General features: G+C 40.9%; 2 protein-coding genes across 2 annotated transcripts in view; one reads left to right on the top strand and one right to left on the bottom strand.

Moving 5' to 3' along the window:
• Positions 1–7,629, top strand: part of lhfpl4a (LHFPL tetraspan subfamily member 4a) — a 55,884-nt gene extending 48,255 nt beyond the window's left edge. The window contains exons 5-6 of the mRNA XM_071900213.1: positions 2,741–2,773; positions 7,576–7,629. Coding sequence (XP_071756314.1) covers positions 2,741–2,773; positions 7,576–7,629 — 87 coding nt within the window. The remainder of the gene's footprint in view (positions 1–2,740; positions 2,774–7,575) is intronic.
• The window catches only part of LOC139913137 (NACHT, LRR and PYD domains-containing protein 3-like), a 108,486-nt gene that overhangs the window by 22,514 nt on the left and 65,874 nt on the right, over positions 1–20,098 (bottom strand). The gene's annotated exons all lie outside the window — the stretch shown is intronic.

The raw sequence follows: 20,098 nt of genomic DNA, 5'->3' as shown, positions 1-20,098 counted from the left end.
GCTATTGGCTGGTCTTTGGTGCCAGGTGATGTAACCACCCAAAGACCGGCCAATAGCAGATGGTTTTAAATTTTTGTTTGGGTCCACAATCTTGCAATCAAAATGTTTTTCCCCTTCACGTTTCAGAATAATCCAGCATGGAATCATCAATATTATCGGATTGGCTGTTACTTTTTCAGTAACTGAGTGCAGTCAGTCATTTCCTACGGCAGCGTATTGATGTCACAGTGAAAAAAAAAAATTGTCTCAGTATCTCATTATACCGAGATTTTTTTTCTTGTTATAACGAGACCTTTTTCTCGTTATAACAAGATATTTTCACGTTATAATGACATATTTTCTCGTTATTACGACATACCAACTTATCTCATTATAACGAGAAACGTTTCTCGTTATGACATACCAACATATCTCGTTATAACGAGAACCTTTTCTCGTTATAACGAGATACCAAGAAACTTTCAAATGTTGTTATAATGAGAAAAAGATCTATAACCTAATGAGAAAACAGCCTATGGACATCTGAGAAATTGAGAATGGCTCGTTTACACGATTTAATCAAGTTGACTCAGACTCATGGAATGAGACAACTCAGCAACAACAATCAGACTCACTCAACTCATCCTGACTCAGACACAATCAAGTTGATATCTCGTTATTAACGAGAAAAGTTTCTCATTAAAAACGAGATAAGTTGGTATGTCATTACAACGAGAAAAGATGTCATTATAACGTGAAAATATCTTGTTATAACGAGAAAAAGATCTCGTTATAACGAGAAAAGTTTCTCATTATAACAAGATACTGAGCCTATATTTTTTTCCCACTGTGACATCAATACGCTGCCGTAATTTCCTACAAAAACATCACTGTAATCAATTCCTGCCCGCCCTGTATGCGTGAGTGCAAGTGCTGATACCCTCAGCTAACTCTACCTGGTGTCACGCCAGATATCGTCCCCCCTCAGCGTTGCACTCGTCCACATGAGACGGATGATGTGTTGGGTCACATAAGAGACCCTGGCAAAGTGATATATATTCCACCGTAATTTCATCCTCTCTCATCGGCCCTCCAGGGGACAAGGGAAGCTGAAGGGTTTGGGTGGGGGGGGGGGGGGGGGGGGTAGAAGAGGATGAGGAGGAAGAGGATGAGGAGGAGTCGATGGAGGGGGGGTTGCAGTGGGGAAAAACAAGAGGTGGTAGCATGTTGTATTAAACATCCCGGGGCAGAATGCTCTCCCAAAGGAACAAGGCATACCGCGAATGGAGAGGAGACGTCAAGTCGAGGAACGCCTTTCACTGAGGACTCTGCCTGCTGCACACACCGGGCCCTCAAGCTTTTTTGGTGTGTGTGTGCATGCGTATACGGCGATATAAAAGAAACAGAGGACAGAGAAGAAACGCTAGCCTAATTACAAGCCAAGCCTATCTGCAAAAAAATCTCACAAACACAAATGTGACGTGAGTAGCTTGGTGCCGCGACCCATGAAAAATAAATTGTTAAAAGCACTAGTGACAGCGCCGCACGAGGAAAAACATGTCTACCGCTTTGTATTAAGAAAAAGGGCTGGGGTAACTTTTAATGTGCCACAACATTTTCTTTCCCCCACTCGTATGTCTTAAATGTGTTGCGATGAAAAAGAAATTGTGCTTTGAATATTTGAATATTTAATGTTGAGGTATTTTAAGAGCCGTTTTCAGCATTTTGTGTGCCTGTTCGCTTGAAGTAGATGGAAAGCTGGTGAGCGGGGAGAAGAAAAGCGGAGGTTTATCATTGTTCAAAGAGAGCAAACCCTGAAAATAATAGACTGAGTAGTTCTATGTTAGCTCTGTGTCTTCATACATACCCAAATACATTAAAGGGTTGCCTCACAAATGCTGACCTGATGCTGCAGTTCGTATACATGGGCTGAATTGGCACCAGGGGGATTTGTGTTTGCACATAGAATGGCACGGCTGCAAAGTCAATGTTCAGATCTGTCTATATGGATATGGCTGGAGGGCTAGCGCTCTATGTACAGCGGTGGAGAGCAAATTGCGCTGGTTGGTAGTCTGCTCACACCACAGAGGACATTTATCACTGCGCTCACCATTTAACCCCGCAAAACACAAGTCAGTGTGAAGAAGGTCTTAGGCTATTCCATTGAGAACAAAGCGAAATATATATAAACATAGAGGCAGAGGCGGTTTTGCCAGCTGCTTTCAGATCCATCATGACTTAATTTCTGTGTTCTCTTCTTTAAGTTGTTCCTCGTTGCCCACCTTTATTAATAATTTATGGTGGCGGCGGTAGCCTAGGTGTAAAAGAAGCAGGCTTGTGACTGGGAGGGTGCCAGTTTAAATCCCTGGACTGGTTGGGAAAACAAAGGAGGGCAAAAGTATGAGTATATAGCTCCCCTCCCTCAACAACTACTGCTGAGTTGCCCTTAAAGTGATGTTGAACTTTGGTAGTACCTTTGGTTGTGTAGCTTCCTGGCCATGATATAACCGCAAAATTGGCAAAATTCTTCCGGCCAGATTTTGGTGTTACACTTGTTCAAACTGAAAGGTTTAATAAACATAAAGAAAGTGACTTAGAAGCAATTCAGCAGAATGACTAGTTGTTTATATATTGTCAGAATCTGCTTTGTTCATGCTTGTTTATGTGCTAGAAGTGTGATTTTCAGACCTTCAGACCTGAACTAAGGTAGTTTTAATCTAAGTTTAAAGGAGGCTAACACTTTATTGCTTCCTCCCTTCAGCTTCATCTTGGCTCCACTCTACGAATGGACGGAGTAAGACCAAACAGTTTTTCCCATTAGTTAAAGGAATAGTTTGGTATTTTGAACCCTGGGCCCAAATAACATGTTTTCAGTCATGATCCCTATTAGTAGAAACCAGAACTTCGCTAGCCGCCTGCTCCGCCCGTCCGGTAACACCGGGAAGCCCCCTCCTACTCTACTGCAATAGGGGCATATGCCACAGTCTTTGAAAACTATGATAAACGTTGTTTTGCAAAACACGACGTTCACAGTATAATCATACCGGTGTCAGTATGTTATCTTGAAAAAATCAGAAAAAACAGAGCTTTCTGTCAGCAGTTATTTTTGGATTCTTCTGGCTCTCCTGGAGCTTACACCGGCTTAGAAGGTAGTACGTGTTTGAGAAAAAACCCCGGTATGACACCAGTATAATTATACTATGAGCGTCGTGTTTTGCATAACAACGTTTATCATAGTTTTCAAAGACTGTGGCTTATGCCCCTAGGTTCTATTGCAGTAGAGTAGGAGGGGGCTTCCCAGTGTTATTGGACGGACGGAGCAGGCGGCTAGCAAAGTTCTGGTTTCTACTAATAGGGATCATGACGAAAAACATGTTATTTGGGCCCAGGCTTCAAAATACCAAACTATTCCTTTAATATGACATGTTCATCGGGCTATGTAGCATGTGACCCTTGCATGCACCTGGATCCTTTTGCTGGTTCTGAAAACCAGTGGCTGTCTACTGTCTTGTGAAGAGCGATGCATTGTGAACTCTCCCCTTAACTTCTCCTGATGTTGTCTTTGTGTGGAATTTGCTCCCTCGTAAAACCTGCAGAACATAGGAAATGACTTATTTGTGTGTTGAGATTGACGTGCTGTGCCCCTGATGGCGTGAATGAAATCTCAAAGAATTTTATATTATCAAGGATTTGTTCACATAGAGCAGATGTGATGACATCTAGAAATATATTAGCCTACTGGTCTGTCTGTGGCTAGTATTTATCTTCTTTATGTCTGGCAAGCACTCCAACCATCAGTCTTTGGACAATCCCGAGGACCCGAGGGATTTGCTTGTCGCCAAACACCATATGTGTTTAGCACATAAAATGCAAAAATACAGTATGTGACCGACATGGTTTTTAATGCAATGGAGACGTTTTGGAAGAGAAACTCTGCCTTCAAGTCCGTCCCTCCCAGTGTGTCACCACACCTTACTGATCCAGAGACAAACACCGTGCTGTACATCGTTTGGCCCAACCTAAGTGTAAGCATGGGGGGGAGGGGGGGGGGGGGGTGTTAGCATGAGGCGGTATTTAGAGGAGGGTGGGTGGTTGTTGCTGTAGTATCATGTTCCAGGTGGCGTCCTGGCACCCCGGCTGTATGTTTTTTCCAAGGCGAGTAATGCGATGACTTAATACCGTCTGAGGCACCGAGGCCTTCCCTGGCCAACCGCATTTGACACCTGCTCAGTGCGACGGAGGTAGAGCAGCGGGTCGCCCTGAACAGATTACTAACACCATAATCCCCCTCCCCCCCGCTCACCCCTCCTTCCACCTATTCCACCCCCCACCCTCACTGATTCACTTTCGCTGTAATCCCATTTTCATTAAATTGGCTTGCGTGGTGGATGAGTCATCAGAAAGTGCTACAGCTATTATTATCCTGCCACACAGCCCCCCACCCCCAAGACTCCCACCCACCTCACGGTCACAAACAGGAGGTTCATCCAGAGGCGGCTCTGACTGGGCTAATGATGGAGGGTTAGGATAGCGAATCAGATTGCATTAATTGAGTCGCTGGGTCATTATGTCCTCATTATTGACAGGCCAGTAAGTAGTTGCCGTTTGCATCAGGAGTTTCTGTTAGTGTGCTGTTAATGTGCGAGTGGGTGACATACAGTAATAGAAGCATTTATTAATTCGATTTATCTATTTATGTAGTGTCTCTTGTTGAATTAGATAGCATTTTTAATGTACTGAGGAGTTGAAGGTTGGCGATTTTGGACCTATATATAATTTGTCTCTTACATACCTGTAGTACTTGGCCCCACAGGCAATATTGAATATGGAGTCCAAACATTTGTCAAAATATTTCCAAAAAGCCAGCCTGTGAAAACGACATGGCGACCGACCGACATATTTCTCTCCACGGCCAGGAAAGGAAAGCAGCGGCACCGCACCGTTTCCACTCAGCAGATCGTCTTCTTCCAAACTCTACTGTTTACAATCTGACCGTCCAAAACTAGATCACTCCACCAGTAACACACTTTCAGCAGTCTGTGCTGTGGCAGAGAAAATAGTTCTGTGATTTCCTGATTAGTGAAAGTGTGTGTAATGGAGGAACTGTGTCATGTTTACTCTCAGCTTCCTGTGGAGCTGTCGTTTCAACTGACAGCTGACTCTGGAGTCAATTTTCTCTGCAGGTCCAAATACTACACGTATGTAAGAGACAAATTATTTATAGGTCCAAAATCGCCAAAGTTATCCTTTAATGGTGTAATAAGTTTGGCAAAGGGTAGCCGCTGTTTCTCAAAGGAAATGAAAACTTGCCATTTTCATGGTCACGCCATAGTTTATAGCAGTGATTCTCAACCTTTTTCATATCAATGACCCCTAATTTAGTTCACATTAGAGCCACAGACCCCCATTTGATGAGATTTTGTCTCTTGAACCCAAATCTGAAAATATTTTTATTGTTAGATACGATTTTGTCCAGAATCCCATGACTATCTGTATTGTAGGTAGAGACATAACAGAGAAACTATGATCAAAACAGTCATTCTTCTACATTCTGTTAACTTCTTGTAAATGAGATAATGCTGAAGTTTAACAATTCAGCAATTTGCTGGGGACCCCCTGGAACCTCCTCAAGGACCCCTGGTGGTCCCCGCACCCCACGGTGAGAACCACTGGTTTATACTATACATTTCAAACATAAAAAAACAGCAAAAGCCATCTAGAATAATACCGCATTGAGAGAAGGAATACGCATTTATCAAACAGAATGGAGCGTTGTTTCAAGGGGTCAAGTCTGGAAAATGTCAGAGAAAATGTATTGAGGTGTGACCTTTCAATCCTATTACATTAGTATGTTTTTTTTTAATGTTTGTTTTTAGTCCCTTTCATATTCCACATCTCGCCGGCTCACAGTGACTCATATGTCAGGGCCCTTACGCCGCTTCAGCCGCTTCAGCCGCTTCAGCCGCTTCCACTCACAGCCAAATCGACCAGACCGGCACACAGAGGAAGGAGATTAAGTGCAGAGATAACTATCCAAAATGACCATCCACAAATGATGATGTGATTACATGGCCGATGCCAGTCAAACAGCCGCATCCATTTAGCTGCGGTACCCGAGCCTCTGCAGTCCTGTCACATCAATATCGGGATGCCATAGCTGTACACTGTCTCCCAAGTCATTAAGAGAGCGATCACACTACAGTTGGTTTTATTTGGTCTGAACCATAGTGGAACAATTTACTTTTTAAATTTGGGTATTTTATATTTTGGCAGTTTTATTGTGTGATGTCATTGAAATGTATTTGCATGCAAGAAGAGGATTATGGGAGTTGTGTCAAATATCATAACTAAGATGTGAAGATTTATACTTAAAGTTAGAATTTCACAATTACACAATGTTTTAGTATTAATTGATCAATAAACAACAGACATGGTTTGTATTTGTCATCTGTTGGTGCACATGGACTGCTGCCATGCAGCACTGTACTGTAAGTAAGTAAAGTTTATTTATATAGCACATTTCCTACACAGGGGAACTTAAACAAAGGACAAACAGTGCAAATTGTACAAATACACATACTGTATATACATGCTGTATTATACAACACTCACACATTCACATGTATGGTGATATATGTTGCTTTTTATGATGGCAAGACAACACATACTCTGGCATTTTATAATAAATCACATTGTTGTATCAGCAGAGCTTCTACAGTATGTAACTTGTTATAAGCTGTTAGCTCATGTTACTGTATTCTCCATAGAAGAAATGTAAGCAGCTGATCAACTAGGGAGCCTGAGATCACATTCTAATTAACTGATCATTAATTGATAAACTGATCATTAATTAGGTATATATGTCCTTGCCATGAAAGCATAATGAAACCTGTCAAACTGCACACAGAATAGTATGTAGTCTGAGCAAAATAACATCAAATTCTAAATAATAAAATAAGTTATTCAGTTATTTTCACTTTGATTCTGCAGTTTAAGTAACAGATGAATGGGGGCCGTGTTCAACTAATAATTTCATATAACTATATATTTGTTTTTATTACAATTTTTAGTTTACAAATAACTGACAATCAGTAAAATGAAAAATCTATAAAATAACATTTTGAGTCATAATAAGTTAATATACAAATTGCATTATGTGCATAACAACTTAAATAAAACAAAAATAGTTATATTTACATTTACTACATTTATTACTTTTGAAATTTTAGGGCACAACATAGTACATGAATGCTATGTGAAGTTAAGCAGAAAATACCCAAAACTGGTTCCTAGTTATCCGAACATAAAAAAGTTCAGATCTGTGCCAGCGCCATGTGAAGTTTTTATGTAAGTTTTGGCATTTTGGACCATTTGAGTGAAGAGAGTCACTGTACAACACACACAGGGCATGAATGAGTCTTAACCCTTGTCAGCCTCTGTTGTGTCCTCCCCTCCTCTCTCTCCCCTGGCCAGGCACATGCCTGAGATTTCCCTTGCTCGCCCCTATAGCCCTCTCCTCCACTTTCCTCATCTAGATGTTGTCATCACTGCAGCCGCCCTGATGCTCTCTCTCTTTTCTCTCTGTGCCTCTTCCAGATTGAAATCCGGGACACCAAGGATCCAAGGTTTGGAGTCCAGCGGTTCCACTGAGAACTGAACTCCTCATCTGCCTCCGGCTTCCTCCTCCCTCTCCTCCTCTTCCAACTCCCTCCCTCCATCCTCCTCCTCCTCCTCCTCCTCTCCTAAGCTCTTCAGGTTAACCCCTCGATTTGGGCTTGGAGGCCAAAGCCCAGCAGTTTGTAAAATAGGACTGACGTGGAATTTATTGACAAAGGGAAACTGTTTGTCTGTTTGAAGAGAAATTCATCCGGAGAGGAAATATTAATGATCAGCTTTATAAAACTCTGGGATATAATCATTCATGGCATACAGTGTTACTGTCACATACTGTTGTTATATCAAAGATTATGAAGTTATTGATAACGAGAGTGGAAAACGAGCAATTTCCAGCTTTAAAAGTAATCATTATGAAGTGCGTATGTAAAAGCACACAGGTGCTACTTCTGAGATAATAATAAAATAAGCCAAAAAAAAAAAAAAACTAACAAAAAAACCACAAGAAGAAGGAAAAAAAAGAAGAATTTTGTACAGCCATAGTGTAATTTTGAAGACCGTCTTTTTCAGGCCAATTTTCAACTTCTCTCTTTGTACATGACAGGGTCTGATCCCGGGAATTACAAAAAAATGATATATGTAAATGAGATGTTTCTATGGAAACAGGGTAAAAAGAGACACTTCAAGCATTTTTTTTTGCCCCGACATGAAATAACCCTGGAAGCTGTGGAATAGAAAACCCCTTTTCCATTGTCATGTCCTGAAAGAAGTGTGGACTCTACCAATCTTTTGAACCTGTGTGTAATTCTGACCCACCAGTCATCCTTTACTCAACACAACATCGCTAATGATAGCAGCTAAACAAGGAAGCTGAAAGGCAACTGGCATGAGAAATGTCAACGCCGCCTTCAGCTATTTCATTCTTGGCATTTCACCACGTTCTGTTTTTTGTTTTTTTCCCGCTCTAGTCCACTGGGTTTTGTTTGTAACGCCCGCCACAAGGAAAGGCCCTGCATGCTGCATCTATCTCAGGCTTGCAAAGACAAGGCTTACTGTACGCTCAGCGGTCCTCAGAGTCAGACACAGCGAGTGGAGTCCAACAGGTGGTTTGCAGCACCATCCGGGCCCGCTGAGTGAAGAGCACAGAGCTGAGCGTTCATGTTGAGAGGACAGAGCCGGCGCACGTTCATCAACGCAACGCCATCGTGCGCTGGGCCGTTTTCCCGGTCCCATTACACCCAGGACCCTTGTACGGAGAGAGGTTAGTGCCAGCAGAGGTTGTATTTGAATTGCGTGAATTTGAATTTCATACTGCTGAATTAAAAAAATATATTTGTTTAATAAATGAATTTTAAAAAAATATTTGTTTAATAAATGAATTAAAAAAAATATTTGTTTAATAAATGAATTAAAAAAATATATTTGTTTAATAAATGAATTTAAAATTGGAATTTGTAAGGCACAATTTGAAATCGAATGCAATGGTTTGAAATTGAATCTGATTATTATTGAATTTAACCTTTAACTATAATTTCAAACTCAGTACTGGTACTACTACTTTTAGTTCCAGACATATGCTACCTGTTTGGTGCAATTTTCTAGAGTTCCTGGCTGAAAGGTAGCTAGTGAAAGTGCAGAAACAAGACTCAAAAAAAACCTGAACTAGCTAGTGTACCAGTACAGGTACGCTCTCAGACGTTGTTGGGTTGAATCGTTGTTTGTTTGCTTTTCCTAAGTCCCCAGATGTGTCTCAGAGCGCTCAACCTGAATTGTGAAAACTGAATTTGAAATGATAGTTTCAAATTGAATTCAGGAATAATCACATTCAATTTCAAGGCTTTGCATTCATTTTCAAATTGTGCCTTACAAAATCAGTTTTTGAATTCATTTATTCAACTAAATCTTTTTTTTAAATTCAGTGGTTCAATATGAGCACATCAAATTCAAATGTATGCAATTCAAACGCAGTCTCTGCTAGCACAAATCTCTTTATCTTTTCTGCACATTTACAGCAGAGGATGGGTCTCTTTTCAAAACCAAGGTCAAATGTCCAATGCTGCTTTCTGGCAATATGCCTGACAGCGTTGAAAAAGACATTTCTGGACAACAGAGGGATACTATACTATACAAGCAAACGCGGCAAGGGAACCTCTGGTTCATACAAATGGCATGTGAGTATTTTCATGCAAGATGCAACACATAATTTGATTCTAAACCATAGCTGGGTTTCCCAAAAGCATCTTAACGCTGAGATACAGTATGTCTGTCTATTCAGTTCTATTCACCCATTCTAGGTCAAATGAATGAAGCCAGATAATCTTTATGCCGACTGGTTTTGGGAAACCCAGTCCAGATCGAAACGGGCTGCCAGGTTATCAACTCTTAGAGTTTGTCCTAAAGTTTTCACACAAATTTACAGCATGGACCAAACTCCCAGCTCCTGATCCTTTGCTGTGACCCTTTGGCCTGAGCTGAAGTTTGTTCTACATCTGGGGAATTGCGTTTGATGGTAACTTCATATAGAATTCATGTTATTTGGAACCTGCTTTAGATGTGCTGGTGCACATCCACTGACCTGATTCAGGTCAGTGGAGTTGGCCTCTAGTGCTACAGCGACTCCTCCACCCTCCTGTCAAAGCCCTGGCAGGATACAACATGTGGGAATAGAAAGCTGCACGGTTGTGTGGTTAATTCCTTTGTATGGTGCTTTCCCCACATTGTGATACCCTCTTCCCTCCACGAGCGGTGCAGCTCCTGTTTAGAAGCTGTAGCAAATAATTCGAGAAATGCGTGAAATCCCAAATGCCTGATATACTACCCACCAAGATCCCACTGTAGACCCAGATCCTGACTTTGGCCCCAAAACACCCTTCTTCCCCTCAACTTCCACCAATCAGCACTTCTAGACCTTGTAAATGCAAAAATGTATGTTTTCTTGGTAAAATATGAACAAGTATCATAATAGTGTTTTGAGGAGCTGTTTTCCTTCTTTCTCGTTCATCTTTTTGTTTGTTTGTTAATTGCCAACTGTTTGTTCATTTTTCCATTTTGGGAGGCTTTTCTAAAAGGAGTGCTTCTCGTCCTCAGACCGTTTTTACCAACCTGAGGGGCGTGGCAATGAAAGAGTGACATGACAACTAACCATAAAGTATTGGGTGGGTGGGTGGTGGAGGAGGGGGTTATTAAAAGAAGGGTGAAAAAAATACACATAAATGTATACTTTGGTGTGCTTGATATCACTTGTTTTGGACAACAAATAACAAAAAAAGTGGAACTCCAACTACAGTGTGTGTGTGTGTGTGTGTGCGCGTGCTGCACCCCAGTTTGTCATATAATCTTTCTGGGCTGAAGACAGTACGGAACAGAGGCGGCTCACCTTGACGGCAGTGGGCGGGATTCCACATGGTCCCATACTGGGCCCCCTCCAAATATTTAGAAAGTTTTATATTCAGCTGAGAGTTTTGTACGATAAGGGTGACGTCACCGAGACATTTTGTTTCAACATGTGACTGAAACCCCCTGAGAGAATAACAAAAGTCTTAGGGTTTTCTCAGGACAAGAGTTTCCCACTAGATCTGTCTCAACTACCAGCCTGGTCTCATGCAATTTTGTGAAATGAGCACAATGTCTTCAAATGCAAATAACGTGAAAAGCAGGCAAAATACGTTTCCCCACCATGAAAGGATTAGGTGGAGGAGACAGGACTAGAAGCATGAAATAGCGCGGTGGAAAGTAAGGGTGTGGAGGTTGGGGGAGGTGGATAGGCGAAGACATTCAGGGTTGGGTAGCTTACTTTAAAAATGGATTCCATTACAGTTAATAGTTACCTCATCAAAATTGTAATCAGCAATGTAATCCAAGAGGTTACCCAAACTTCTAATTACTTTAAAGGCTAAATGTGCAATATTTCTGCTTTACTGAAACATAATATGACTAGTAAATATCAGCAGAGGCTCCTGAATGGTAGTGAGTGAACAAAGTGAACAGCCACGATGCATGTGCTGCAGAGATTTCTGCATTCAGAAACACAGGAGCGGGCCGAGGCTAATGTTTTTGTTGTTGTTTGAAGGCCCTCCTGCCACGCCAAGGTCCGTTCAAAAATCTGGCAATTTGTTTTTGCCTTAATTATCGGCAAAAAACGCACATCGGAAAATATAATTTGAGACTTTATTACTAATCGGTAGGGTGTTCTGGTAAATTTGGCATGTATATAATCCTCCAAACAGCTTGAATTTGAAGACCGGCCCATTTATGCACCGGAGAAGTGGAGTTACTTCACTCACAAAATAGCGACTCCTTACCTTCAATATGTTCAAAAATCCACAGACAACAGAAATCATGATGATGTCAGTATCCTAATCACGACAAGCGTCCATCGAATAAAAAAAAATGCGCCAACTCTGTAAAACATGATAGAACGTTCCTTGTTGTTGGTTGTGAAACAGTCCAACCTGCCCACCATGCTGATGATGGTCTCGCTCTACGGAGGGCAGAGTGTTGTTGTCATGACATCGCTGAACGATAGAGGCCACCATTGGACCAGAAATTACACATAGACCCTTTAAGTGATTTTCAAATTACTTTGGGCACTTTGGGTACAGATAAGAAGAAGTGAGAAATTTGAAATGAGAAAAAAAAGTTCATGAAATGTATTTCAGGTTTGCATTCAAACACAAATTTCAGAACACCTGCCACTATTAAACGGCCTTTCACTTTAGAATTATTCCCAGAAGTAATCCTCTAATTTTTCACCAGTATCTGTGATCTGAATACATTATTTTTTTTTTTTAGGTAATGAAACAGAATACAGTTACTTTTTTTTGTATTTAGAATATGCAACAGTTACAAGTCTTGTGTCACAAACCAACTCAACTCCGACGACCCGGGTTCAATTCCCGACGCATGCAAAGACATGCAAGTTTCCATTTTCAGCTAAATTTGTTTATGTAACCATTACCAAAATCTTACCCTAACCTTAACCAAAGTTTTGGTTCTTAATTGTTTTACTTGCCTCAACTTAACCTTTTCATGTGATGAACAGGTGAAAATAGCATGTCCAATTCTTGCTATTGTCACGTAATCCTTTCATGGTGGAGGAACATAACATTCATGTTATTCATGTCCACAACACATAATCTGTGTTTCAGAGTTCGTGCTCATTTCATAAAATTATGAGTTGCAACTACAGTCACCACTAAAATATTTTTGTTTATGGATTTGGTTGGACGACAAAGAAACATTTGTCACTTCACTCTTATCTTCGAATACAAGTCTGTGCAGTTGTGGAAGGCAAATAGATTGGTTTCACTGATTTTACACACATTCTACTTTTTGTACTAATTCACTGCACAGTGCAGAAATGAGAGGGAATTTGGTATGACGGAATTTTTTGTAGGAAAGATGGTTGTTTTTTTTGTTTTGTTTTGTAGTTTTTTTAATGATTTGTGGATTGCACTGTCTCTGTGGTCTAGTTTTTTATATGGTGGCGTCAAATGTGCCAACCATGACATTTAAACTTCATCAGTAATTGTTAGTCCCTCTGAATGAGTCATATGCCGGGGCCAAGCTCAGTGAGGGCAACTCAACTCAAAAGCTGTCTTCTTTTTCTTTTTTTTTTAATTATTATTATTATTCTTTTATTGTACATCCACTTACAAATGATTGATCTACCCCCCCACCTCACATTTGTGTTATTAAATTGTGCCAACACAAGATATGGAAACTGTGGTTTCATATTTTATTCCCCTGGCTATTTATCTCAGTGTCTTGAATGCTTTTTATTTTTTTAGGATATATTTTCTTATTTTCACTGCTTTGCTGTGGTTGTAATGTTATTTTCTATGGTTATGAGATGCTGTGATGTTTCTCAGTGTTGAAAATGGAATGTTTATGCAAGATTGTCACAGGAGAGTCCAACATGGCAGCCAGTGTCATACACCACTTTATTATCATTGGTGTTGTTGTTTTAACAAGAAAATAATAAATTGATTGAATATTGATATCATAATAAGTATTTGGTTGTATTTGTTGTAATTGTAATTTTACAAAGTTCATTAAGTGGTACCTGTAAGTATAAAATATCATCGTTAAGGTTAGATTAATATATTAGTTTGCTCTTATTGGCCTTTTATTAAAAATCTGAATTCAAATTTCTCTCACTACTCAGGCAACAAAAATGACACCGATGGACCAGATGGTGGCGCTATAGCAAACAACTTCACGTTATGGCTAATAACTCCTGAACTGTAAGGTCCTGATTTTCATTTCCATGATAGTTTTGAATTTTATGCAAAACCTAGTTTTCGCTATTTGTCCCGCAAAATGAATCCAATGGCAACAAAATTTTGCACACAGCATATATGGACTTCCTAGATTACGGCATTAGCCTACCCAGAGTTTTGCAAATCCAAACAGTTTGGCTGTGGTGTACAAATGAAGTTGGCCAATCCAAATGTTTGGGATGGACCTCACAGTGTGATCATGCTCCATAGTGCCACCATCAGGCGCTTTTTATTTCCCCTACAAAGTTGCCTCATTCTCCACCAAATGTTACACACAGCATATTTCAACTGCCTACATCATCGTTGTATCACAGAATTTTGACAGCCTAGTTGTAACCGTTTGGGCATGACGCACAAAAGAAGTTGACAGCGAAGACATGCAAACAGGAAGGGAGGCATAATTCCTTAACTGCCAAATGTTAGAGCAACCAAAGTAAATCTTTGCAAAGGTAAAAGTGTGTCAGACCACATTTGGTTGCTTTCTATAGCTTTAACATATGGCCAAAAATTGGCAATTTTTCAAATGGCAGGACTGTGACCGAAATGTTCTATTGTTGAGATGTAGAACTTTTCCAAAATGATGAATCAAATTCCCACTGTTTACAATAGTTAGGTTTTGTTTACAAATTGTGTTGTTGTTTTTTGTTTTCAGTACTTCGGTTAGGGTTAGGGTTAGGTTTAGGGGTTTGTTTACAATTCTTCATTTGTGTTTGTAAATATTGTATATACTGTATTTTTGGTTTGCAATTCTATGTGGCTTTATCTCGACTCCATAGTTAAGTAGATAAAACAATTTTGGTGAATTTGGAAGACAGGCCCCCACCACACTCAGCACTAATGACAGATATGGCAGTGATGTTATTCTGCTTGCCAGTCTGCATCTGAATTTAGACCAGAGTCACTATTCAGTGCCCCTCCATTCATCCTTGGTACATCATTATATAAGCAAGCAGCTGACCCACGGCTGATCTTCCCTGCTCTCCCCATGGTCTTTACAGGAGTCATTACTGCTGAAACAAGGCGCCCCGGGGGGGTGCAGATATGGCAACAAACAGACCTAGTCACTGTGTGAAGGCGTGTGTGTGTGTGTGTGTGTGTGCACGTGCATTTATGCATGTGTGTCCATATGAAGGCAAGTGTGTCCATACACGTGTATGGTTTGCATTTGTAAGTGTATGTGTGTGTCTATATTTGTGTAACATGTCCATATGAGGGAATTATTGTGTGTGTGTGTGTGTGTGAATGTGTGTGAGAGAGGGGGAGATGATGACAGTGCTCCTCTGGTCCCATCTGTTTGTGAGGCAGCAAGGCGTTAAGGAGTGCCACTGGACTGTCACTGATCAGCACTATCAGTGGTGACCAAGCCCTGTCCCCAGGGGCCACACACACACACACACACACACACACACACACACACACACTGGCAGCGCTCACTGAGGGGTAAAGAGACGTCTTCTTCTGGGTCATGTTAAACCAATAAGGAAATTATATACACTTTGGCTGTGATCTACATTTTATAATGATAACAATTTGATTTGATTTATTTGACGAGTTTAAAAACACATTAAACATAAATCAAGTATTACTATTACTACTACTGCTATTATTTCTACAACTACTGCTACTACTACTACAACTAATACTACTATTACTACTAGTACTGCTGCTACTGCTACTATCGCTGAGAGGCTCACAATATTTTAAATAATAGTGTAATCATCATCATGGAGCTGGTAGTGTTTTTTCCTGGTGTTATTGTGGTCCACTCATCTCTTAGAAGGCAGAGGGTCCTCTGACATATGACCATAGTGAATAACAAGTTAATCAGTCTAGCATCAATTGTTAAAATCTTGTTTTCCTTGAAACATTTGAAATACAATCTACCAATGCAGTTTCACTTGTTTTGAGAATTTTCTTGAAACAAAACAAAAAAAAGCTAAATCTTGAAACAAGATAGATCTCTAGTATCAAAATGTAGTCACTTGATAAAAGAAAATTCCCGAAGAAAGATGATTTGCACCAAGTTCTGTTATCGCACTTTCACTTGTTTTGAGAAAAATAAGATTCAAGACTCAAAATAAGATTGACTCGACTAAAGGACTTGTTATCACTTGGTACCAGTACACAACCACCACTACTATTAAAAAAACAGCACCACTATTAAAAAACACCAGTTCAGAAGCAGCTGTACAGAAGGCCCTGAAGTTTTCCCTGCAATTGAAGGTAAATGGCCAAAGAAAATGAAAGAGAAAGACTGAAGATAGTGTACCCAGGGGTTAAAGTGGGCCGGAACGATCCGGAACGGCGTTCCGGCACCTTTGGCAGTTTCATACATAATAATGTCAAGCGAGTTCACAGGGCTGCCAACTCTCACGCATTGACCGTGAGACTAATGCAATTGACATTTTTCACACGCTCTCATGCCACAATTTTCTCACGCAGTGAAAAACAAATTCATAACTGATAATGTCGCGGCGTGAAAAGAGACACTGACAGCGCACGAGACGAGACAGAGCAGCACCGTGCAGCAGAGAGTTATTCAGACCATCTGAATAGAGAGAAATATACACAAATCTATTATATTGTAATTTATTCCCATGCATGGTGCTCAGAGTAATCTCAGTCAGCGGCTCTTCTGCGTCTCTCCCTCTCCTCTCGCGCCGTGCACACGCAGGCAGGAGTGAGAGTGAGTTACTCTGGTTACTGTGTCTGTCGCTCTGAAAGTTTCTCGCGATTCCCAATAATAGGTTTTTAGGTTAGTATGCCTATGCAAAATCATGAATGTAAGCACCTCAATGCTGAAATCTAGTAATTATAACATAATTTTACATTTTTGGTTAACATTATACAGGGTTGCTGTTTCTTGACTTAATCCAAGAGGTTAGGTGGTGTAGAAATGCAGGAAATTTGCACCTGCCAAATCCCACTTTAACCCCTGAGTGTACCTAGTGATTCTGGGGAACGTAACACATATGCATAATCATTTATATGACTCTGCATAGCCATGATACTGACAGTATGAATATATAGGCAAAGGGTCACCCAGCTACAAAACAGAAGAGCTAATCTGCCACATACAGTACATAGCTGTCATGCTGCACAACGCAGACAAACAGTATCCGTTTCAAACATGAACCTTCCTCTCCGTCAGCGCTAAACATCTTAAGTTGCAGCATGTGGCGTCCGGATGCAACAGCAGCAGGCTCAGAGGGACGAGGGGAACTGGCCGTTCTGCGAAACGCATCAACATGAAACCCGACCTTGTGGAAACATCTCCTGGCACACCGCACCCCACTGAGTTGGTTAGCTCGCGCTAGCCGGCGCTATTTATAGCCGCGGCGGAGCGGCTAAAAGATGGCCGGGGGGCGCCGGGCCGCACGGTACGTCAGAAGAGATCGGCACTTTCTTTGTTGTGAAGCAGCGTGTCCAGACTGCTGGCTGGATGGGGGATAATAACGGAGATCCTTAGTGATGTGCCTCCCAGTCCTCTCTGCCTCCCATTCTCGCATTTTGTCATTCTCTCCATCTGTCTGTCTGTCTGTGTCCGTCTCTCTTGTACGCAACTCAAGGGAGGCGTCGACCCCGCAGAGCGTCTTTGTGACCTGGCGGACCAAAGTCGGCTATCAAAGGACTATCAAAGGTCAAAGGTCACGACGGGAAAATGTCAACAGGAGGCTGCCTGAGGTTCTGGATCACTGCCGAAACTGACAAGTTTGGCAAGTAACTCTATCTTGTGTCCAGAGTTATACAGCCTATTAAAGAATAAGTTACCTCACCACACTGGATGATTTTGCTCATTTCAATGAATTTGACTTGATCCGTGCCAATATGAATGATCAGTTCTTTCAAGAAATGATCATGAAACAAGGCATTGAATCTTGGAAGAGGAAATTTGTGTTAAGACAGTTTCCTTTGTTTAAAGCAAAAGTCTTAAAATAAGTTACATCCTCCTGAAAAAAGGGACATTTCTTGAAACAAACTGATCTGGCAAAGCAGTGAGATAATTTGACTAAACAATAGCCAAATCCAGGCACACACTCTTTGATGTGGTTTCCAGCCTTTTAGAGACACTTTTCCAAGTTTCCTTTTCTGTTGATGAAGTTTGAGTTTCTCTTTTCTTTGTCTGTTCAGCCTGTTCACCCTGGCTGCTCATGCTAACTACCCAGTTCTTCTGTTTATTCCAAACAAACCTTTTCTCAGGAAAGAGCTACCAGACACTGGCTGTTTAGAACAGCAGATGGAAAAGCTTTCATGAATGGAATATAGGTTGAATCATTATTGTGTTATAGCAATCAGTAATAGAGAGTGGCAGAACAGGCATTTATTTATATTATCACTTATATTATCACTTTAAACAGAGTAACAAAAGAGCAGAAGTGAGACACACACAAATAGAGTCCAACAAGGACAAAATATTTTTATAAGTGAAATGAAGGGGAAGAGAGAAAGATATAGAAAGTCAAATATAAAAGGAGGAAAAAAGAAGGAATTATGCTGAAATGGGAGAGAGGGGGGGACAGAGAGAGAGAGAGAGAAAGAGAGAAAGAGAGAGAGAGAGAGAGAGAGAGAGAGAGAGAGAGAGACAAAGGAAGGGGAGAGATATAGAGGAAGAAGGACTGAGACCCAGATGGTCAGTCTGGCGCTTGGCACTGTCTTTCTGCTCTCTGAGGACTTTGCCAATGGGATACTGGGAGGTGGGGTGGGGAGTGTGTGTGTGTGTGTGTGTGTGTGTGTGTGTGTGTGTGTGGGGGGGGGGGTATTTAGTGCCAGCAGGCACAGAGGAGGCCTGCTGAGGGCGTCGTCGGGCCGCTTTGACTTTGATGGCAAGAGCCGGTGGCGGACACCAAGCCCTCCGACCACAGCAGCACCGGTCCCAGACAGAAACCACAAACAGTCTGGATGCTTTACAAGTCAGAGAGTGAGTAGATAAGTCACTCATTTCAAAAGTATTACTCCCTGGGAGCAGTGATTCATTACACTACTCCTGCTATTACTTCTCCCCAAAACTGGCAATTTCGTCCTGTCTTCCCTTCTAAAATCAGTCAGTTTCCTCTCCTGTGAATGATCAGGAAACCAAAGAGTGTTGATGTCAAATCTTATTGACGTCCTTTTACTGGATAAAATCAAAGTAGTGGGAATACCACCCAGAGAAAGACAACTTTTCTACCATTTCTCCTCAGTGTGGGAGCACGACGACTAATTATGAGGAAATCAAATCAGTGTCATTAATCTGATATTTAGAGGGGGTGATAGCAATATTAACAACTTCATGTTTTTTTGACTGGTAACTTGACTGACTTGAAATATCAATTTGTTACACTACACATTGCTGGGTAAAGTAGTAACTTACTGTAACACTTAACCACCCAACACTGGTGGCCTTAGACCAACAGACTCCATCTTAAGCACAATTTTAGTTAGTTTAAATGAATATAAATGAATATATATATAAATATAAATGAATATATATATACATTTTAAATGAATATATCATTCCCCACTCTTGACTACATTCAACATTTCAGAAACGCAGATGATTCTGTCTTCACCAACATAACTGCTTTGTAAGCAAAGGTCTTAATATGACTCATATCTTAAGTAGCAGCCCAAAATGTGCTTCACTCTCATGCCTGCAGTCATTCTGTATGATGAAGTGACATCTCATTTTGGAATGAGACTCTTCATTTTGACATCAGAGCGTCTGCACTGAAGGCACAGATGCCAAGTCACGTCATACTGAAGCAACACCAGTGTGTGTGTGTGTGTGTGTGTGTGTGAGAGGACAGTATAAGCTTTACCCCTGTGTCTGCGTTAGTTTTTTTGGCAGTAAAACTGGAAAACGTCACCCCTTGCCTTCAGTGTGCAAACAAACACACAGGTGGAAGTAACAAAAATTAAATGATAAAAATAGATGTGATGAAAATGCTGGTGAATTAAAAACAAGAGTGAATAAAATGCATGTGAACTGAAAAACTGAGTGATAAATTGTTAAGTGATTTGATTAAAATGGTGGTGATTTGATAAACACACAGGCATTTCCGTCATTTATCACCACTTTCTATCATTCAACAAGCCATTTATCATTTAAGGCGAGCCCAGTGGCAGCGCCAGAGATTTTCTTTTGCTGGTGCTATGGGGTTGTTCGACTTTTCAGCGAGGGTGCTCTGAAATTTAGTGTTTCCCATTAATGTGCCGGTCGCCACAGTTTAATTTCTACTGCAACA

Source organism: Centroberyx gerrardi, chromosome 5, assembly GCF_048128805.1.
Source record: "Centroberyx gerrardi isolate f3 chromosome 5, fCenGer3.hap1.cur.20231027, whole genome shotgun sequence".
Lineage (NCBI taxonomy): Eukaryota > Metazoa > Chordata > Actinopteri > Beryciformes > Berycidae > Centroberyx > Centroberyx gerrardi.
Note: the sequence above shows the minus strand (reverse complement) of the source record. Positions and strands in the feature narration are given on the sequence as shown.